This window comes from Haemorhous mexicanus, chromosome 14, assembly GCF_027477595.1.
Source record: "Haemorhous mexicanus isolate bHaeMex1 chromosome 14, bHaeMex1.pri, whole genome shotgun sequence".
In the NCBI taxonomy this organism is placed as follows: Eukaryota; Metazoa; Chordata; class Aves; order Passeriformes; family Fringillidae; genus Haemorhous; species Haemorhous mexicanus.
In genome coordinates, this window is record NC_082354.1 from 2,985,701 (window position 1) to 3,008,220 (window position 22,520).

At 49.9% G+C, this 22,520-nt stretch overlaps 1 protein-coding gene across 7 annotated transcripts; it reads left to right on the plus strand.

Annotated features, from left to right (window-relative positions):
- LOC132334031 (pre-mRNA 3'-end-processing factor FIP1-like) lies at positions 1–21,309 on the plus strand. 7 transcript variants are annotated; one of them, XR_009488320.1, is made up of 18 exons: positions 1–445; positions 1,202–1,241; positions 4,095–4,179; positions 5,323–5,429; positions 6,141–6,199; positions 7,221–7,331; positions 9,548–9,678; positions 10,393–10,517; positions 11,485–11,590; positions 12,583–12,781; positions 13,610–13,636; positions 14,173–14,230; positions 14,638–14,693; positions 15,783–15,987; positions 17,507–17,665; positions 19,994–20,184; positions 20,405–20,529; positions 20,647–21,309. XR_009488320.1 is itself a non-coding variant. In XM_059859724.1 (17 exons), the coding sequence occupies exons 1-17, from the start codon at positions 352–354 to the stop codon at positions 20,124–20,126; spliced, it is 1,614 nt and encodes a 537-aa protein (XP_059715707.1). In that variant the 5' UTR covers positions 1–351; the 3' UTR covers positions 20,127–21,309. The 7 variants fall into 7 exon arrangements, 3 of the variants coding, with proteins under 3 accessions (XP_059715707.1, XP_059715706.1, XP_059715708.1); XR_009488318.1 differs by having other exon boundaries at positions 20,405–21,309; XR_009488321.1 differs by lacking the exon at positions 20,405–20,529.
- Positions 21,310–22,520: the final 1,211 nt, after the last annotated feature.

The window sequence follows — 22,520 nt, forward strand, 5'->3', positions numbered from 1 at the left end:
GGCCCGGCGGGGCTCTGAGGGCGGCGGTAGGGTCTGGCGGGGCCGTGAGCGCAGCTCCGTGCGGCCGGCTGCACTAGGGCCCTGCGGAGCTGTCGGGCGGCTCTAGGGCCCGGCGGGGCACCGCGGGCGGCTCTAGGGCCCGGCAGCGCGGGGCGGGCGGCTCAGGGGCCCTGCGCGCCCACGCCGGGGGTCTCGCCCCCCCTCCCGCCATAGAAGGAGCAATGGCGGCGCCGTAGCGCGGCCGCCGAACCCCCGCCCGAGCGCCGCGCCCGGGCCCGGCGGGAGCCGAGCGGGGCCGCCGCTCCTCCTCCTCCTCCTCCCGCCGCCGCTCCCCGCAGCCCCGCGGCCGCCATGGCCACCGAGCTGGAGCCCCCGGCCGCCGGCGCCGTGTCGGGCGCGGCGCCGCTGGAGGCGGAGGAGGACGAGGAGCACTGGCTGTACGGGGGTAGGTACCGCCGGCCGCGGGGGCAGCGGGCCCGGCCCCGCCTCAGGGCCGCCCCCGGCTGCGGGGCCGTGCGGGACCGGGGGCGGCCCCGCGGGAGGGAGGGAGGGACCGGCATCTCTCCCTGGGCCTCCTCCGAGGGACCGGCCTCTGCCCCCGGGCCCGGAGAGGGACCCGCGTCCGCCCCCGGCCTCCCCTCAGGAGCGCTTGAGCGGCTCTTCTGGGCGGGTGGCAGCGTGTTATTGTCCTTTTATCAATAACACTGGTGCAGGGAGGTTAACGAAATGCTTTGTTAAGAGTTTGAGTTCGCTAATCACCCAAACCTTGTGAACCCCTGGGCTAACGGGACTGGGATGTGGCCTGTATAAACCACAGGACTTTATTGAAACGTCTTTGTCCTCCCCATAGGCTTTCCACATGAATGCTTTTATGTTTCTTCTTCCCTGGCACATTAAAATTTTATGTAAAGACCTTGATAGGTGACTTCAGTTCCTATCTGATAGTTGTCTCTGAGACTTAGGATATACATTTTGAATTTGGTTTGGTGTGAGACATCATCTCTGCCGATGGATGGTGTTTGTTGGGTTGGGTTGATTTTCAGTTGTTCCATTTCTAGTTGAACTTTGTTGAAATGAGCATTGGGGTTACAGTGTCTTGGCACCACTGGTTATTTCTGTACCTGTGATGCGTTTTGTGCTTGAATTTAGCTTTTTTCCTTCCATTTGAATAATTCCTTTGTTCTTACTGTTGCTTTTGCAGATGACACCACTGGTAAGCAAGAGGATGGACCAATTTCTGGGTGAGTCCTGAGGCTGTTTATTCACTATGGCAATACATGGTGTAAAGATTGAGCCTTGTTGAGCAGAGCTTGGTGAGTGCTTTAGAACAGTGCTGTTGCCAGGAACAGCAGCCTGTCCTTTCCCCATCCCATGGGATCATCCCCAGCTGCCCTCATGGGGGTAGCAGGCATTTATGGATGTGGAAGCTGAACTGGATGAGTGGACTGGTTTGATTTAGAACTAACTTTTAGCCCTCTTTTTTTCTCTCAGCAGTTAGTTTCAAATCAGATCTCTTTTCCAGTTTAATTCCCTGGGAAGAATGATGCCCTGAGGATTGGCTTTGTGCTAGCCTGGCCTTGGTAAAACTGGCCTGTGCTTTAGTCTGGGAAAGGTCAAAACATTGAACTTGGGTTAAAATCTTGAGCTGCTCAAACCAGCACTTTCTGTGAGATCTCTCAAGTGGTGTGGGTAAGACTTGGAGATAAAACCAATCATCAGTTTGGCTTTCTGTGTGTGGAAGGGATTGTCTGTCCTGGGTTATATTCCCTCTCTATTTGTAGCTGTGTGCTTTGCACCAGCAGAGCTTGGTCTCAGCACAGGATTACCTGTTTGCCATTTTAAATGTAACATTTTTCAGAAGGCTTGGTTTTCACCGGGCTTGTGTGTGTTCAGCCCCTTCCAAAGTTCAGTTTAGGGTTTATTGTAGGTTCAGTGTCTGGAATGTTGAGGTTGTTACAAATACTGTCCTACTTCTGTGCTTAAGGAGTATGAAAGCTTGTTCAAATAAACAAGTGGTAAAAAACATGGTAAATTGTTACCTAAATACATCAAATGAGCTTTGTGAGGAAGAACAACTTTTAGACAGAAATTTGCAGCTGCTTTACATGAATCTGATGTTCCTTGTCACGTTCATCTGAATGTAATTTTACTTCACAAGCAGGACTAAAAATCTGAATTTCTAGCAACTGTTTCCAATACGTGCAAAATGTAAGAAGGAATATTAGTGGCCATGCTTGCTGTCCTTTTTTCCCCTTTTTTTACTTCCTCCCCCCCTCCCCATATTTCTTCGTTGTACAGTGAGAATCTGCCAAAATGAAGAGCTGTGGGGTGTTTTAAGAAAAATGACTCATTGTTAGCTCTGTTGTCAGCAGCTGCAGCTCCAGGGATGCACTGCTGGCTTGTCTGGAGTGTTTGTCCCCAGCCAGGGAGCAGAAATCTGCAGAGTTTGGGATGCAGCATCACTGACATTCCTGAGCGTAAGGGATGTGTAGAGGCCAGCAGGATGCTGTGCTGCCAGCAGTGCCCAGGATTATGTTGGCATTCTGGGCAAGTGAAATCTCTGCCATGTTTTTCTGTGCCCAGACAGTGCTGGGGACTGTCAGCTGCTTCATTCCTGGGAAGCAGAGAGGTTAGGGAAAGGCTCCTGGCTCCCAAGTGTCTCTCTGAACTCCAGTTCATACATTTTAATGCACACCCACAGATGCTTCATGTGACTTGAAGCTGAAGGTAACACCTGTCACTCTTCCTGAGCACAGAATCTCAGAGATTCGGGGTGGAGGTCAATGCTGAGTTCCTTGGATTGGCCAAAAAGTTTTTGAATCCAACAGAGAGATTTTCTCCTGAGGTCCCTGCTTTGGTCCTCATGTGACAGCCTGTGTCTGCAGCATGGAAATACCTGGAGGCTGATTTTCCCTCTGACATCTTGGCTGCCTTTTATACCTGACGGCGTGTGCAGGTGTCATGTCAGGAACTTGGCACCCCTGGGACCTGTGCTTGGTCAGCTGCCCAACCTTCAGCCCTCTTTTTGATCTTGGCCTGATGAATTTCTTTGTGTATGGGACTTGCCCAAAGTGGGGCTTCAGTTATGCTCAGATTGTTTGTTCTTTGTTTTACACTCAGTAACAGCTGAGTTATTTTGCCTTTCTTGTGTGGTGTCTCATGTCACTCTGAAGTGGCTTTAATGTGACCAGTGTTTGGATTTTGTGAGATGTTGCCTGTTCATTTTTGAAAACAGTCCTGTGGATATTTGTTGTCCACCGTGGGATTTTAAATTAATAGCAACAGCCCCACAAAACACTGGTGGAGAATTGGATTTCTTTGGCTTGGGCTGTTCTGATTGTCGCTATTGAAAAAACTCAGAATTATTTTGAAGTTCTACTAAGCTTTACCTATGACATTAGAGACAGATAAGCTCTCTGTATTTCAGTTCTGTAACACTTGGCACACTCTTTTCCAGTATGTGTACATCAATTCCACTTTCTTGCTTGTCCAGTGCAATAAACAATGCTAACATTTGTACAAACTCTTAAACTGGAGTTAAATCCAAACCTGACCATTGTTTCATCAGGTCTTATTTGTAATGAATGAGAAGAATGGGTGCATAATTTTCCCCATAACTTTTCCTTTTCGAATTTTAACTACTTACTGTAAACTATTTGTAAAAACACTAAAATCACTCTTTCTTTAATTTCTCTGGGACAGATGACTTTGCTGCTGACTAAATGCATGTATAATTATTAGTATCCTTAAGGAGGAGGTGAAATTTTGCTTATTATGGTCTTATTCTTATCAGCTGTGGTTGTGCCAAATCCGAGCTGAGCCAGCTGCCACTGAGCTGCTGAGTGCTGTCAGGTGCTCTTTGGATGTGTGAAACTGATTCTTCCCAGCAAAAGCAAAGCCAAGCCAGGAGGATGGATTTTTTTTGTCAGGTAGTTGAGCAAATGCCAGCAGAACAAACAGAAGAAGAATAAAGCACTGTGTGAAAGTCACCTGGGCAAAGGTTTTAGAAGTGGTTGTAGTGACCCTGTAGGCTGGGCTTGTTCACTTTCTCTTCTGTGTCATGGTCACTTTGTTTTCTCTGTCCCCTCCTCCAGACACACAGAGCCTGCTCACCCACTGCAGGAGGCTCCCCAGGAGAGCCGGCCCGTCAACAACGAGGACAGAGAGATGGCCCAGCACGTACGTGTCCCACTGCCCACGGTGCCATGGGGATTTCTGTGCTCTCAGCACTCCTGGGGACGAGCAGGGAGTGTAAAGATCCTGGTACTGCCTAATACCTGATATCTGCAGTGTTGGGATGTGCTGCCAGCCATTCCCAAAGCCAGGTCCAGAAACAGCCTTGTTTTGTCATCCTGCCTGGAGTGGTGGGGAGGGAACCCTGGTGCAGGCTCTGCTCGTACCCTCTCAGAAGGCAGATCAGGGTCTCTGATGCTGCAGTCTGGTAGGAAGAGTAGATGTGTTCCAGCTCAGTATTCAGTGTGACTTCTCAAGGACCTCTAAATTATGGGAAACACTGGGATGGAAAGCCCAAGATGCTAGGAATCAATTTTGGTTCAGGCTCAGACCTCTGAGAAGGCAATCTGGTGGCTCGGTGCTGAAAGAGGAGGAGGAGGGTTGCTTCTCCCCACCCTCCTCTCCTGGACTCTTTGATGGGTTTGTTTTCTGCCACATCAAGGGGGTTCATTCAGGGTTCGTGCTGTGGAAAAAGTGGGAGGGTGAGGGATGCCTTCCTCGTGTGGGGTGAGGTGCTAATTCAGCTCGTGCTTCTCACAAAACTGCACTTTGCTGGATATCTGGAAGATTTCTTTTTCTATTCCTTTACTTTTGTGCCCAGCACTGGGATTGCACTGGAGTCAAATCTCAAAAATGAAGTGACTTGGGGGCTGTTTGTGCTAAATTAACCAAACCAAATTCCTCAGCAGCTCCCTACCACAGATGTTGTGGTGAGAGAATATTTGTCTTGAGGTTCTTAGGTGAAACCTGGTGAATGTATTTTGGTGGTTTTCATTTGTGGTTGTGTACTGTGACCATGGCCCTTGTGAAGGAGGTGTGTCAGAAAAGCCCCAGCTCTCAAAAAGAGTGGGGCCGAGGAACTGAGGGACGTGGTGAAATTCTTAGAACTGAGCTAAACCTTCCCCAGGTTCACAAATATTACCCCAAATTTCATGGAGGGTCAGATCTTCAAAGGACATGGGAGTTTCTCTGTGGGCAGCTGCCCATTGTTGTTGGAGGCTGCTCAGGAAGCTTCCTGAGATTTGGCTGTGCTGGAGAAGTCTCAAGTTGTGTGTATTGATGAGCTGCTGTGTGACTGTGCTGTTGCAGGCCCTTCCCAGTGGTGAGGATGATGAGGATGACAGTGACAGTGACAGCGATGATGATGATGTGAAGGTCACAATTGGCAACATCAAAACGGGAGCGCCGTCCTACATGTGGGTACTGCTGGGGGTTTGGGGCTGAGGGATCCCAGCATGTGGGCATGGAAAGGGATGAGCTGAGAGCTGCTCTGGCTCCTGGGAGCAGTGGCCAGAACACCACAATGGGCTCAGGAGCTGATGGGCAGCTCTGCCCTGCAATTGCTTTTTGGAGAATCCATCTGTAAAATGAGAATGATAAACATGGGGCTGCTGCTGGAAAATTAACTTAACTAATTCCTGGGCTCCCTGGGGCAGAATCAAAGGTGGGAAGTTCTGTTTAACTCATCTGTGAAAACTTCCAGAACCAAAATCTCTACTGCTAAGAATTTGCATAAGCTGTGAACTTACTAATTTCCAGCTGTCTGATTTTTTGTGGCTCAGAAATGGCAAGGCTGGATTTGAGAGGCAGGAAATGATACTTTCTACAACTCTGCCTAATGTGCATTGAATAAAAATAATGAGAGAGCATTTTGCTTGCTGCTAGCAGCCTTCCTCTTACACGAATGACTTACCTGTGCTTTGCTGCATATTTTAATTTTTCCACTTTATGGATAATTTCCTTCTCTTGTTGTAGAGGTGGTTTCACTCTGATGGATGACTCTGAATAGCAAACCCAGGTGAACTAAAGCATCTCCTGAAGGGTGTCAGGGCTTGAATATATTTTGCATGAGAATCTTTAGCCAAGTAATTTATTCAAATGCCAACATAGTGATTCTTTTCCAATAGGGGAACTCCTATGAATCTAAACTTAAAAACGGGTAGAGGCTATGGAGCATCAGCTTCAGGTACTGCCATTATTTTTATCCTTCACCTTTCCAGTGTTTCACCTACCTGGCGCTGACAGCTGCAGCAGCTGCAAATTTTGCTCTGTTTAAAAGAATATAGAATTAGTGTAAACCAGCAATAGGAAGTGCATTTCCTAAAAATCAGTGCTCCCTGCATAGTGTGAGGGGGCAGGATGCAATGGAGTGATTTAATTACCCATCACTAAGCAAGGTGATTATAATTCTGTTTAAACTAGGAAAAAAATGTATTGATTGATACTTTTATAGTAAAACCCCAGAATATTTCTAAAAATATTGTTGCACTGGGGCTGCGCATTGCAGCTCTGGAGAAGGACTGGAACTCAGTGTCTTGAGCTACTTGCAGTGTAAGATGCTAAAAGAAACAAACTCTGGCCTTGAGTAACAGCTGTGTTTATTCGGCTACTGAAATTTTCCACACCATTCAGTTTAGTTGCTCTTGTAAATTGAGTCTGGGATTCTGTCCTTCCACATGTGTGAGACTGTCCTTTCACGGGCTTCATCTACTCCCTTCCACTAATTGCTTTATCCAAATGAATTCTCTTCTGATTGAGAAAATAAGAACAAATTCCCTTGTAGGTTCTGTACCTGAAAGATTTTTGCAAACTCCTGTTAGTCCACTAAAGACTAATCTGAAAAAGTCTTGTTGTGAGAAAATATGTCTGTCTTGGGAGGGGAAAATAGATACTTTGCCTGGGGAGAAAAATAATTTCATTTTATTTTCATTAAATTTCATGCATGTCCTAATGATTTACTCTGTCTGTAGTACCAATCTGGGTTGAATTTGCTTCTCTGCTGTTCAGCTGCAGGTGCTGCACACCCTGTTTGTTTATGGAGTGACTGGAGTCCTTTTTATTAAAAAGCTGATTGTGGTTACCTGCGTGCTGTAAACCCGGTGATTAATTCACTGCAGTGCTTTGTTTTTGCTGGAATAATTTGCTGAGCAAATGAGTGGATTAAAGGCATTGCATTAAAAGTTGTAACAGTCCCTCTCTCCCCAAAGCCAAGTTGCAGCCCAAAGGTATTGACTTGGATGCCGCAGGGAATATAAATGGATTGCCTGTGATAGAAGTGGATTTGGATTCATTTGAAGACAAACCGTGGAGAAAACCAGGTGAGGCCTCACAGTTCCTTGTAGTAAATATTTTCTGCACTTCTAGTTGTGTCTCTTGATTTCCACACGTAATTTCTGTCCATTTATTGTTGCCAGGGAACAGGGAAGTTGGAACAATGTGTGTTGCTCAGTCTCTGCTGCCTGGCTAGACAGTCAATGGCATTTACTGATTGAACAAGCCATGCTCTACGTGAAATTGGGTTGCATTTATTCTAGTAATTGAACTTCCCTAAAGGGAACAGCTATTTTTTTAATTGGTCTATTTTATTAATTCCCTACTTCCTGAGAACATTGCACTGATACCAATCCAATAATGTTTGGCCTCAAAGGCAGCTGAGTGGGGTCAGGATTTGGCTGTTGATATTTGTTTTCCTTTTCCTGTGCAGGAGCTTGTTCTGTGTCCCCAGGCCAAGCCCAGAGTTGTCCCTATGGTCCCTCTTCATTTGGGGCTGCCCACACTTATTTGTATGAGAGAGATTTCTCCTCTTACAGCTGTAGGATGCTACAAATCAGCTGCTGTTTTTCTTCTAATACAGAAGTAATTGAAGGAACTAGACATCCAGATTTTTGCTGTGCTACTCTCATAAAATGTGCTCTGATGAAATGTCAATTGAAACAAAAAGTCCACTTGCCTTTTCTCAGCCATCATTATTCTCCCTGCCAGCTCCTGTATTTTATTTATCTTTCAGCAGTATTGCTATGCTGAGTAAGTAGAGCTTTCCTGATGTTGCCTGTGGTGTGGTCTGGGTATCTGTTGCCCACATGAAGGGCACTCCAGTGCTGGAAGCTCCGTGGGCATGTCCAGGTATCAAACCAGCACTGAAACACCCTGCAGATAGTGCAGGCAGAATGGAACAGAAGCTTTTCTTCTGCAGGGATTTCTCCTTGATTGCGAAGTGAGACAGAGGGGAATAGGAAGAAAATGAGTTAGAAAGAATGCAGTGAAGTTCAAAGATAAAGCGTGGACATGGTTGTGGCCATGCTGACATCCCTGGACCAGAGTAGAGCCAGCTGGCCCTAAAACAGTGTTGGAATGCAATAGAGGGAAGATTTCTGCAGAGCTGTGTGGTCTGTAAGTTTATTTTAGATAGCAAGTAGCTCATTACTCAACAGCCTTTCAAGTTTATATCCTTTACAGTTAATTGTTCAGCAGCTTGGTATGTCTTTGAGTGAGGGAGTGGAAGGAGAAATCCTGTGTGGAAGAATTGATAGAGGTCTGAAATAGAAGCTGATAAAATCAACAAGTAAATGTCGTGTTGCTGAGTCGGTGTGGATGCAGTTTGCGTGTTTGGGTGGTACAGCAGGAAGAGTGGCCAGCCCAGGAGATAAGCCTCACTGCTTAGACCTCACAGTTAAACCAAGCTCAGCTTGGGCAGAGTTTTCCCTTGCTCTTGTAGCAGCTCTTTGTTTTGGAGTTGGTCTGTGTAGGAATATCTTTACCTGGGGGATGTTTGAGGGACACCTCAACAGGGCAGGAGGTGCTTTGTAGTGCTGGGAGGGGTGCTCCTGTAATTCCTGCAGCTGGGACTGCCCCTCTGCATCTCTGGTTTCTTGGCAAGCATTTTGTGGTCACCTCTGTTATTCAGAAGTGCTCGTGCTGAATTAGCACACTGCACAGGAGACTGGCAGTGGGAGATAACACTCTGGGATGGTTAATTAGGGTTGTGACTGAACTGTAATTACTTGTGTAGTCTGGGATGCATCAATAAAAACCTTCCACTCTAGCTGCCTTTATGAAATGGGTGAGCCCCAGAATCTCCTCTCAAAACAGCAAAGGCAGTGATGGTCAGGAGGTGAATGTGTGGGCTTAGTCCTGCCAGGAAAAAGGTTCTGTGCCTCCACCCCATTTTTGTGGTGGGGGCTGGACCTGTCACTCCTGTGCTGTGCCCAGCACTCAGCTCGTAGACAATTGGAAGAAACCTGCCTGTTAAAATCAGGCTGGTGAATAAGTGATTGCAGGGAGCTCCCAATGGCCTGTGCAGGTGCTGTCCTGTGTGTCCCAGGGGGTCCCCCTGCTGCTCAGGCCGTGTTCCCGTCCCACCCAAGGTGCAGCCACTGTCTCCTCTGTGGCACCCACAGCTTTCTGACAGGGAAAGGCACAAGCTGGGCTCTCTGGAAAACTTTTGCTGCCTCAACCCTTTATATAAGAAGTTAAAGGACAGCTTGAGAGTGCAAGTGTGCAGAACCTCTGTGTTAACTCCTGCTCCCTCTGCCAGGTGCTGATCTTTCTGATTACTTTAATTATGGATTCAATGAAGAAACATGGAAAGCTTATTGTGAAAAGCAGCGGCGGCTTCAGCTGGGGCTGGACCCTGCTCCTCCCATCAGCACTGAGAACAAGATCACGGTGGGTGACGTGTGACTCCTGCTCCTGGCTCCAGGAAAACTAGGATTGTGTTTGTAGTCAGAGAGATGAGGGTGTAAGAGCAGGAGATACCGCAGTTCTGAACTGTTCTGTGTGCTTTCAGCAAGCAGAAATCCAAAAATTAATCTTTAAAAAGTAAATCTCTGTTGAAAATCTTTTCTGTGTTGAAGGAATAGTTCCATCAGCCTGGCAAGTTTGAACCACTCCAGCAGCAAGACTGGAGTGAATTTCCAGTTGACTTGTAGGGGTGTTTGCTTGGAAAATCCTCTGGATGAGAGAAGTGCAGGGAGGGGAGCTGAGCCCCCAGGGTTGTTTTGCTTACTGCTGGAGCCTGCTGCAGTGGTGTGGCTGCCTTTTGTGTTTGCAGACTGCTTTGGGCATCAACCTTGCAGAAGTCCATGATGGCCATCACAGCTTCAACCAAATTGTCAGTACAAGTATTGCTCATTCCAGTTTTGACTTAGTGACTCATGGAAAATGAGATGAGTTTAATAAACTCATAACAGGGCTTCTGGTGGGAGACAGTGGACAGCAGGCTGAGGCTGGAATGGCCATTAACTGACAGAAATGGCTGTGCCTTGACTGAAGAAGAGGTTGCTGTGATTGTTTCTTTTCTTTTGCTGAGGGTTAATCTCTGGTACTCCATTCAGTTAAAGGAAGAGTACAACACCCTTGTGTTATCTATTTCCTTCATAGGTTCAGCAGGGAAGAACAGGAAATGCTGAAAAAGAAGTGGAAAGCAGCATCATCAAAACAGAGTTCAAAACAGACTTCTTGGCTCTGGTGGGAGGACGAATGAAGGCTGGGCCTCCTCCCAACAGGTAAGAGAGGAGCATGTGTTTCATGGGGGCACCTAAGAACTACCTGGGCCACATCTGAATCTCCTCAGGCCTCTAAGAGAAGCTTTTAAGCTTGGCAGGAAGCTGCTGTGGTCACTCATTCAGTGTCACCTCCAGCAGTGCAACCCCTGCCTGTCCATTCCACCCTCCTTGGTGCAGGGAGGGAATCCTGGATCTCAGCTGATGGGACACATCTCTGGGAGTGGAAGGAGCCAGGCAAACACCTCAGCTTTGAGGGCTCACACTGCTGACATTGCTTGTGCTTGCTTGGCTTATTCCTCCTCCCACGATGTTAATCTTTGCCTCCTCAAGTGGAAGTGGATTACGAGTTTGGCAGAGGATAAGAGGAGCTGTTGGTTCCTGAGCCTGTGTGCGACGCTGCTGGATGTGTGGTAAAACAACTGAGTCATTCTGAGGGGCAGCCTCTGCTGGGGAAACCACTTGGCCCTTAGGAGATCGATGGGGTTTCATCAAAAGCTTCAGAAGAACACACCAGACGAGCCAGAGCTTTGGGCTCAGGGTGTTTCTGTTGCTTCATTCACAAAACACCTTTTGCACACAAGCCTTGCAGAAAGCAGCCCTGCATCCCAACTTTACCCCTTGTCTGGGAACCAGCTCTGTGCCTCAAGGATGAGCATTAAAGCTCTGCTCAGTCTGTTGGATTTAAGCATTTTGGGAGCGTTTCTGTCCCAGTGTGTAATCCCTGTTTTTACACCTTTTTGTGGTGGTTCTTTGCATAACACTTCTGGGTGCTCAGAGAGCCCAAACCCACCCCTGCTCAGAGGGAAACTGTTCAGGAATTCAAACGGGCTTCTCCTTGCCTCCTCATCCCCATTAGAGAGATGTTTCCCTGGTGGGAAAGAAAGCATGAAAGAAATCTGCTGACAGCAGGGAAAATTGCTCCTTGTGGTGCTTCTGAGCCTAAAAAGGTGCCTGTGCTTTGTCCCAGGAAGCTGGGTGGGACCATTGATGTGATCGGGGGCCAGGCAGGCACAATCCGCAGGGTGGAAGGGAGACGCCGGGATAAGCACGCCTCGGAGGAAAACCCCATCCAGGTAAAGCCTCTGCAGGGGCTGCCTCGACAAATTGCTGATTGTATTGCACTTCTGGTGAGCCCTGGGCAAATGTCTGTGTGCTCCTGACCTCCTGTGTCCCAGTTCATACCTGCAGAGCAGCAGGTAATGCATTGACCCTGCTGAGGTGTGTGCATGGATCATTCCCTTCTGCAGGCTCAGTTAATTTCTGGGTTAAAAGCTTGGTCTTGCTACGAGCCAGATTTGTCCTTTAAAGACCAGTCTTCCCTTTGGAATGGTAAGGCCTGAGTTCTTTCATCATCAGCCCTCCCAAAGTATTACTAGGAGTGTGTGTTCCCTTCCCTTCCACTGTGGGGTTGGAATCTTCAAATCTGCAGTGAAGGGTTTGTACCTGGGGCTGGTGTTTCTCTGTACTTTAAAGTTGCATTTAGTCTCAAATCAGTTGGTGCAGCCCACACCTCAGACTGAGTCTGGGCCTGTGTTACTGGATCTTGTCCCTTCTAAGAAATGAAAGCCTGGGTTTAAAACTGGTCTTAGTTCTGGGCTTGCCTGCCCAGTGTGTGACCATAATGTTCTGGTTGGTTCCTAGGCAGAAAGCTGCAGGGTCTGAGGAGCATCTGCCAAACCCCCTTCTCTTAACCACCTTCCTCCTACCAACTCTGCTAACTTGCCAGAAAAACCTAAACATGGAACCTTTCCCTTCCTAGGCCAAATTCCTTGGGTTTTTCTCTATGGTTTTGTGGTCCATTATTTTTTTTAGTTGTCAGTTTCCCAGATTTTGCCAACAAGAAGAGTTTGCCTACGAGACAGAATTTGTTGGGAAAGGGTGGTTGTTGTTCCTCCCCCTCACAGGCAGTGCCAGCTGCACTTCAGGTCACTGTGGTGCCTCTGTGTTTTGGTCACTCTTCAGGCACGGCCACAGTCCTGTTGTGGTGATGCTGCCAGCACTGTGAGGGCCCTGCTGCAGTAGCAGAGGGATTAAAACACTCTCTTCTCATTTCTGTGCCCCCAAGGTCCTGGGAGACCATGGCAGTAAGCCCCAGCCCCCCCAGCAGCCCCAGCAGCCCTCCCAGCCCCAGCAGCCTCCTCAGCAGCAGCCGTTTGCTCCACCAGCAGGGCCTCCGCCTCCCCCACTGGCCGGGCCTCCTCCTCCACACTTCCTGCACCCTCCTCCTCCAGTGACTTCTGTTCCACCTCCCCTGCATCCTCCAGGTATGTGGTCACTCCATGGAGCCTGAGTTGGGATGTCCCAGGCTTGGAGCAAATCAGAGCTTTAATGCTTCAGTGCCATGGCATGGGTGAGCACTCAGGGAACAGATCCTTAGCCCTGGCCAGCCTTTGTTTGGTCTCCATCAACCTATTTAATATTTGCCCTGAATACTTAAAAATGGCAGCTGGTCCTTGAAGAAGAACCTCTGGGCTTTGTTTCCCTGAGGGAACCTTCCAGTGCTGAGCCATTTGTTTTATTGATGAATGTCAAGAAGCAGGTTGCTGTTTCTCTGGAGGAAGCTGAGAGCTGTTGCTTCTGCTTAAATACACCAGGCTGAAGTGAGGGGGCCACACTCTGGGTTTCCCCTGCAGCACCAGGAGCACTTCATGCAGTGACTCCTGCCTGAGGAGGATTTGCTGCAGCACTCAAGGTTCTTTTCCCTAGTAACTTTTCCATGGTAGCTTTTCCTCCTGCCTTAGATTAAAATGCTTGGTAAAATCCAGTTGGACACACTGGAATGGAGCCTGCAGCAGGTTCTCCTCTCCAGCTCTTTCAGTTGTTCTGAAGACCAAATCAATTGTTCGTGTGTTCACACTCAGAAAAGGAGTTCCCCAGCAACATTTTAAATTATAAAGGTAAAGAGATTTGGGAAAATTATATGGTTTATATGCTAATTCCTGCTTAGTAGCACCAATTTTTCTCCTGCTCTGTTTTCTCCAGTATGTGAGATTTATTCAAAATTGTGCTTTGAGGTACAGAGAGTCCATGCAGTACAGAGAGGTCACGCTTTCCTTGTTGTCCTCACTTGTTTTCCCTGCTTATTTCCACAGGCCTGCCACCTCCAGGTCCAATTCCAGGTAGGTGTTACCTTGTGCTTAGTAACAGCAACAATTTTGATCACACAGGTTCAGAGCATTTGGACTAAGTAACATGAAATAGGATGGCACCAGTTTAGAGCACAGCTAATTTAAGATGAATAAACTCCAACTGAGCATTGAACCTGAGCTGCTTATCTTCTATTCTGACACAAATCTGTAGAACAGAATAATTTGATTGTTGTTTTCTGATCAGAATGCAACATGTCTGCATCCCAAGAACCACTTTTCCTCCCTAGGGCTGTAAGAGTTAATTTTTACTCCTTGATGAATCTTATGTTCAGTATTTATAAGCCAAAATAGAAGGCAGTTTTTGCTTTGTTTTTCTTTCTGTATCCCTACAAAACTAACGGAGCTTTAGTGTGTGAATTTGGGGAGGAGATCCTATCCTGAATGAAAATTATTCTATTTTAAATAGGGCCTTGTTTAGGGTAAAAAGATGCTTTATTTGTTTTTAACTGTGAACAGCACTCATGAAACTGCAAGATCTTGGTGCTGATTTACCCTTGTGTATCTAGGGCTGTTCCCACCACCTCTGGCACCACCACCAGCTCTCCTCATCCCAACCTTGGATGGGTAAGACCACACCTGGGTAAGATCACACCACGGGAGCAGCTGCCCTGGAGGGAGGCGAGGAGGAGAACAGGTCCAAAATCAGTGCTGGGGATGCATGGTCTGGTCTTGAGTTGGGGTGGGGGAGAGCAGAGTCTGTCAGGAGTCCTCTGTGCATTCACCTGGATTTGTCATATTCAAGGCACAGGAAGGAGCCAGTAAAATCTAGGTAAAGCCTAGAGTAGTTCATGGCATGATTTGTTACTGCAGATGCTTTCTCTGAAGTGCTCCAGGTAGTTTGTGAGCAGTGGTGCTTTCCCAGGGCAAACAGTGGGATTATGGCAGGTTTGGAAGCTGTGGCAAAACTTGTGAGCATTTCTGGTAGTGGGGGTCCCTGATGTCAGTAACTCACCCCCTTTTCTCTCCCAAAGGCAGCCAGCCAGCTACAACAACAGGCAGCCTCCTCCCTTTGGCTACAACTCTGCAGGTGAGCACCGGGCAGGACACATCCCACTGCTGCTCTCTGTCTTCCCTGGCTCTTGGGAGCTCAGGCTTTTCTGAGGCTGGCACACCATGTCTGCCCCAGCTCCAGCCTCTTGCTGTGCCCCAGAGGGTGCCAGTCAGGAGCACAGGCTGGGTGTGCTGCTCTGAGTGCTGTGCAGGTGTGGTGATGCAGTTTTGTGACCCAGTGCTGAGGCTCAGGTCGCTGTTCAGGGCAGATCCCTGGCACAGAGAAGCCTCCCCAGTGCCTCAGCAGTGTGTTCTCCTGCCTGTTTGCACACATATGTGCTCACCCTCACTCATATTCTCCCTTTTCCCCAACCTCAGGGATTAGCACAAGCATCCACAACTACTGAGCTTGGCGTCTCCTCCCCAAGCTTTTGAATCTCTCCCCTACTTCACCCTTTCCCTTGCCTACAGGCACCATCTCCTGTGGTTTGGCAATGGGAGAGGCAGTGCCAGGATTTCAGCAGATTCCCTTCCCTGGTGCAGCCCCAGTTGTCTTCCAGTCCTGTAGTGACCAGGAGTGGCTGCTGGCTGTGCTGAGCAATGGAAGCACAGGCAGCCCTGCAGAGGCTCCCTGCAGGACAGGGCTGGAGGAGTGGCAGTGCCAGTGGCAGTCCAAGGAGAGGAGCCTGCAGTGCTGCCAGATGTGGCCCTGCTTTGGGATATGACCTTGCCAGTCCAGCTGGCCACCTCTGCCTGGGAACTGCTGGTGGCTCTGGGCTCTCCAGGTGACATCCTTCACTGGCAGCTGGTGCCCCTGGACCTCCCCAGGTGCCACCCCAGAGCAGAAGGTACCTGGTGGGAGGTGGGACCTTGTACAGGTGACCAGAGCCCAGGGCTGACAGAGGCTGTGCAGTGCTGCCTGTCAATGCCTGCTCTTGGGCCTTCCTCAGGGAGGAGTTCCCTGTTCTTAGCAAACTGCTGGGAGCTGAGGGGAAGGACAGCAGGGAGCTGGGCCATTGTTTCCTTGGATCCAGCTCTGCTGCCAGAGGGGATCTTTGGAAAGGGAGGGACAGAGAGGGTGCTGGGCCTGCTCTGGATGATGGAGGGTTCTGCTGTCTGGCTGCAGATTCAGGTTTCATCAGCTACCCCCCCATCTCCACGTCCCACACGCCCTGGGTGACCACGGTGGACAAGGGCACGAGCAGCTCCAGCAGCAGCCACTGGGAGTACTCGGGCTCCAGGCGGGACCGGGAGCGCGAGCGCGAGCGGGAGCGGGACAGGGAGCGAGACCGGGACCGGGACCGCACCCCCACCACCAGTGAATACAACAAGTGAGTGCTGCCCTCCTGCTGCTCCTGGGCAGCCCTGGGCCACCTCGGGGTGTCTGGCCAAGGGCTGGGTATAGAGGACACCAGCTAAATTCTCTGGAATGTCTGGGGAGGAGCTCCTTTGGATCAATAACTACAGCACCGACAGGGAGCTGTGCCACTGGCTGATTTCCTGTCTCTGGGTCTGGGATTTTTTGTTTAAATCCAGCAGAACCAGTTCCTCTTGCTCTCCCACGAGGCCAGTCAATGAAATAGCCCCTCTGTGTTTACTCGGTGTTTCACAGCTCGATGTGAAGCTCTGGCTGCAGGAGCTGCTGCTTCTTGTCTTCTAAATGTCAGTGTCAGATCAAAGGACAAACAGCCTGCTCTGCTCTGCTCTCCTGTGGGGCTGGGAGTGCCATTCCCTGGGAGTCAGCCAGGAAATGGGAACAGGACTGGAGAGATCACCTTGGTGGGAGCTGCTGTGGCCTCAGCTGACAGCAGTGCTGGGAGCACTTGGGAAAGAGCAGGAGCCTTGGAGCCTCCCTGTGTTCATCTAAGGTGGAGGCTGGGCTGCAGAGACTTGCCAAACCCATCCCTTTGGTGTTCAGTCAGCAGCAGCGTCGGTGTTTTGCAGGCTCCAGGCTCAGAAATGCCAATAATCATTCAAAACATGATCAGAATGTGCATTCCTGGCACAGGGTATTTCCTGCTGGGGAGCTTCCCAGCCCAGGGAGGGAGCAAACAGGGCAGTGTCCTCCTAATTTTTTTTTCCCCCTTTATAAGCTTTTGGGCACTGCGGATGGGAGGGGGGAGGAAGAGAACAGAAGACAAACTTGCTAAAATTGGAAGACCTCAGACTCCTCCACTTCCTGGTCCATGCTGGAGCCAAGGCCTGGTATCAGCACTCCTGGGCACATTGCTGGAATTTCTGGGTGGTGTGGAGCACTCTGGTGCAGGTCAAAGCAGGGCAAGTGGCCATGCAGTCCTTTGGAGCACTCCCAGCTGATTGATCCTGGGCATTTATTTGTCCAGCTTGTTTCCAGGAGTGTCAGAACAATGTCTCTGATGTCCTTTCTCCCAAGTCTTGAGTGTTGTTCCCACAGAGGGTCTGTTAACCCTGCAGATTTTGGCTTTCAGGAGTTGAGCAGGGGGCTGTAGAGGGGAGTGTGGGATGTGCCTCAGTTTGGGGTACACCCTGCCCACTCCTGTGGATTGAATGAGGTGCTTTGAGTAGGTAGAGGGGTGCAGACAGAAAGCTGCGCTCACAGTTTGATGTTTTGAGCTTGTGGGGAAGAAAAGAGCTGCTTACACCAAAAGGTGGGGGGTTATCTGGGGTGTCTGTGCTGAGGGACCCCAGCAGCAAGGAGGGAGTGATGGAGGAGCGTTGTGTCCTCGTGTGTGCTCCTGGTGCCGGTGCTTCAGGAGCACGCCCGGGCAGTAGGAGGTGCCAGATGTTGCCGGTGAGGGTGGTTGCAGCCCTGCCCGGTGGCTCAGGCCCGGGGGCCGTGTCCCTGTGCCCACGTGTCCCTTGTCCCCCCAGTGACGATGAGCGGTACCGCTACTACAGCCGCGAGCGCAGCTACGACTTCGAGCGCGATTACCGGCGCAGCCGCGACCGCAGCCGCGAGCGCGAGGAGCGGCACCGCGAGCGCCGCCACCGCGACAAGGACGACGGCAGCAAACACAAATCCTCCCGCAGGTCAGTGAGGAACTCGTGGTCTGGGGGTGAACGGCAGCCTGGCTCATCCCAGCTCCCTCTGTCCGAGAGTTGTGGGCAGGAGGAACCCTCTGGGACAGGGAAAGGAGACCTTGGGGTTGAGTTCCTGCTCTGTGGTGAAGGAGGGAGGGATTGAGCTGGGCTCAGCCTCTCAGCAGAGGCACCATCTTAATGAAAGCACTCACAAAGGAAGTGCAAGGCCATGACAGAAGCATCAGCTTTTGGCCCTGCTGCTCCTGTGCGCCAGGACAGAGCTCACAGAATCAATTAGGTTGGAAAAGACCTGGAAGATCGAGTCCAGTCTGTGACCCAGCACCGCCTTGTCACCCAGACCATGGCACTGAGTGCCACATCCAGCCTTTCCTTAAACATCTCCAGATCTCCAGCTACAGTGACTCCACCACCTCCCTGGGCAGCCCATTCCAATGCCCAGTCACTCCTTCTGTAAAGAACTTCCTTCTGCCTGCACTCAGAAATTGCTTCTTGAGCAGGAGGAGCAGAGCTCTTGGCTAGAGCTTGATAGTGAGGGGCTGATGGTCTGCACCAAGGTGAAAGTTCTGGGGCAGAGCAGCATGTCCTGAAACCACAGCTTTTCTGCAGAAAATGGATTTGCAGCAGGTGATCTTCCTGGAAGAGCAGTCCCCAGCAGAGCAGCAGCCCTCTCTGGGCTGAGGCAAGTTCTGTGCTCTGGTCCTGTGTCACTTCACATCTCATTAATGACTTGTTCTTGCTCTTTTTTTTTGCCGTGTCAACTCCCTGCTTTTAGGGGAAATTCCTGTCAGCTCCAGAGGTAATTACCCTTATTTTGAAGCTGGTATCAGAAAAACTCCCATGTAGTGACTGGAGGAAAAAGGCTGTTTTTATCCTTAAGGAGATGAGTAAGTTTTCAAGGAAGAACTGATTGCTAAAGGGTTGGAAGCAAAATGATAGGAAGAAAGACTAAGACCATAATAAAAAGTTAGTACAGGGCAACTAGAAGCTGAGCTGGTATCAGACAAAAAAGCCATTGGCTTTAGGGTTATTTCTCAGCTTTCTCTACTCAGAATTGAAACCTTGGAGTAGATACCTCACTGCAGGAATCCCAGCCCATGGTCCCCTCCAACCCAAACCTTCTGGTATTCCCTGCTTGAGGCACACTGAGGTTTGAGCCTGTTTGAGGTGCTGCAGATGAAAGGGTTTCATTTCCAGCTTCCTGCAAACAGAGCAGTCTGCAGGAAATCACTGACGCTGGTTCAGTATTAGAGGACAGTCACAGTGTCCCAGCATAAACCACTGACACATCGGCCACAAGGTGGCTGAAGGTGTTTTGTGGAGAGGCAGCAGCCTTTTATTTTTCCCTATTTTTCTTGCCTTTAATGGCTGTGAAACCATTTATTAAACCAGCCAGAAAATTACTTGAAGCCAGGAGCTTTTCAGCCAGGTTCAGCCAGTTGAGTGTCTTCTGCTCAACTGGAATTCCAGCTGTGCTAACAATTGGTCTGTGCACCTGGTGCTGTCCCTGCTCATGGAGCTGTGCCTGCACAGTCACAGTTTATCCTGGGATAAATTTATCTGCTTGTTCCTTTACTCTGGGCTGTGCTTTGACTCTGCCACCTTCACACCACAGTCAGCTCCTGAGAGCTCCTGTGGTTTGAACCTGAGAGAGAAGCAGCAGAAAATCTCCTCCTGGTGGGGACCAAACCAGCACTCTGCCCTTTTCCTGGTGGGAGGCAGAGCTGCTCCTGAGGCTGTGTTGGCTGCATGGAGCACAGGCTGAGGGCAGGCACAGCCTGCTCAGGCCTCTTCTGCCTGGGATTGCTCCCACATCACAGAAATCCTGGCTAAACATCCTCAGTTATCCACCCACATCTGGAAAACTGGGGGAGATAAAGGAGTTCCAAAGCATGAAGCCAGTGAAGAGCCAGGTCAGGTGTGAGTCAGCAGAAGTAGAAACAGGATCTGCCTCCCATGGGGAACCCACATTTCTCTCACTCCACTGATCCCTTTGCTGCCTCTACTCCAGGGATTTCCCACACACGTTCAGAGTGAAAGTTTCAAACACATCTCTGGTTTAGGAGTCCTCCTCCTCTCAGCTTCAGAATTGTTGGAGCTCGCTCAGGAGTGGAAGAACAGCAAGGTGTTGCCTGTGGACACTGCCAGGAGTGGCTGTGCAGTGTGGCAGTGCTGATGCATCCCGAAAATCCCTGCCGTGCCCTCAGCACTGCAGAGGTGGCTCCCATTGGTGGGGATCAAAGCCCCTGTGCCATCACTGGTCCCTGCTGTGGCAGGGCTGTGTCTGATGTCACTTTGTCCCCTCTGTTCCCTGCTCAGGAAGCAGCACGAGAGCGAGGAGGGCGAGAGCCACCGGCGCCACAAGCACAAAAAGAACAAGCGGAGCAAGGAGGAGAAGGAGGCCAGCGAGGACGGTGCTCAGGAGGGTGAGGAGCAGGACACCAAGGAGTGAGCCAAGCCCCCTTCAGCCCTCGGCAGGAACTCTCTCCTCTGGAACCAGCATGGAATTGGTGATGTTTTGTTTGGGGGGGTGATTTTTTTTTATTATTATTTTTTACTTTTTTCCAAGGGAAGAGGCTGACTGGGCGAGCCGTGGCACAGCCAGCAGTGCTTCAGGAGCTGAGGCTGCACGTGCCCTTAAACTTCCTTTTTTTGTTTGTTTTTGATACAAGACAATACAGCAGTACTAGTTACAAAGCACTGAGCTACTCTACTCATCCACATCCCTAGGGAGAACTTTGGTGTATCAGATCCTATGGTTTCTGATGGAAGATGGCTTCAGCTGAAACTAACGCAATTAGGTCATAGTTCTTGGTTCTTTTTGGCATCATCATTCCTTTTTGAGAACTAGGACAGTAAGTGCAACTTGAAATTTATTGTCCAAAGAACAGCGTGACTTAGATCCCGGGAGCCAGCTTAGAGTCTGGTGTCCAGTAGTGAAAAGTCTCATCCCTGAATAAATTTCTTTATAGCTACAAAAACAACTTCTGATTTCTCCGTGGCCAGCTGGGCGTGTCAGGAGGAGCTGCAGGATCTGCTCCAGGTGGGCACAGAGGCTGCCTGGATGTGGCAGCTTCCAGAAGCTGCTGAGGGCATTCACACAGCGTGTGCAGAGACTCCAAAACTGGTTTTTTATCCATTGCAAAGGCAGTTCTGTCATGTTACCACCCCTGCGTGGGGAATCAATGAAGATCCACAGCAAGAGCGTGAATTTCTCTGTAATTCTTTTTGACATAACTTTTATTTCCTTTTTTTACTAAGAGTTGACTGAATAACCTAGAGTACAGTAGAGAACACCAAGTCCCAGTTAGCAGTTTGCCCTCATGGGACTGGTGTTTCTATTTGGGTATCACCAACACTCCTGTCCAATGCATTCCTTTCCCTTAGATCCCAAAATAAATTTAGTCAAATTCCAGAGTTTCTTTGGATTTAGTATTGGTTGGGGAAGGGGCAACAGAAATGTTTCTAGGTGGAAAGAACAGGGGAAATAATTTTGAGGGGTTTTTGTCTGTCTGGTCATTAGGTTCCTGCCCTTCTGTTTGTGAGTCCACAAATGTCTCACTTTCCTTTGACTTGTTATTTAAAACTGTCTGAAATATTTGTCCTAAAATAATATGTTTCTGAAATGTTCTGTATTTTTTGGTATTGTAATCTTGGAAGTCTTGAGCATGGTGGGAAGGGTCCAACCTGTGCCAGAAGAGCCCTTTGGTTTGGGTTCAGCATTGTCACAGTGCAGTGATGGTTTGTAACTGCAGAGCCCAGGGGAGGAGGAGGAGAACTGGGACTTCTGCTGGGTTTGGGTTTTCATGGAGTTTTTTTAATGTGCTTGAGCTCGTGGGAAATGTGTGTGCACTGAGCCAGGGTTAGCTGGGATCAGGGTGCAGGCCCTTCCTGCCTCTGCAGCCACGGTGGAGCCCAGATTTAGGAATATCTCTCAGTGCCCCCTGGGCAGCTCTGCCAGCTGCAGCACTCCCAGCTCCTGGCACTGGGTGTGCAAGGAACAAGGGAATCCTCCTGGCAGCTTCTGCTCAGGGCTGGGCTTCAGCTGGGAGTGCCCAAAAGCTTTCAGGAGAATGGGATGAACTTGAGGAGAAATGCAGACCAGAGTGGTGAGGAGGATTCAGGAGTGCTTGCTCTGTGCCCCATGGCACTGCACACCTCAGAGCCAGGGCAGTGCCAGGGCAGTGCCAGGGAGGGGGGCCCAGAGCCCTGCCCAGCCTCCCCCGGGAGCCTGCATGTGGTGAGGGTGGGACCTGCTGGCTTTTCCAGCACAGGAGCTCTGACCTGGCTGGGGCAGCCCGTGCCAGAGGGGCCTGGCAGTGCCCCCAGCCCCCTCTGAGCTGGCTTTTCCTGCCTGGATCAGGAACGGTGCTCCACTGGAATGCTGCACCCCGGGGAGGGGGTTGGCCCCAAACCAGGACGTTTCTCCCACCTTTGCATGCTCAGGTGTCCCTGCTGCCTCCCCAGGGGTGGCCAGGGCTGTTCCACACCCACTGCCTGACCTCCTGCAGTTAATGGTGGTCACACCCAGTCTCCATCCCTGCACCTCGGGTGGTGCTGGGGGACTGCGATGGGAAATCCAGCATGGATTCAGTCAGGGCTGCACCTCCTCCTCTGTTATTTGAATGAGTTGGAGCCAGGTCACAGAATATTCCCAAGTGGGGGCAGGCTTTTGGGGCCAGGAGCAGCTGTGAATTTGAGGTAAGTCGTTCTAAATTGGTTTCTTTTCATTAAATAGAGGTAAATTGTTTGCCTTTACTATCAGGGCAATGTAAAGGTGGGGTGTTGGAAATAATCTGGAAGCTGCTGCAGGTTTAGTGGTGTTGGGATGTGGGGTTTACTCTTG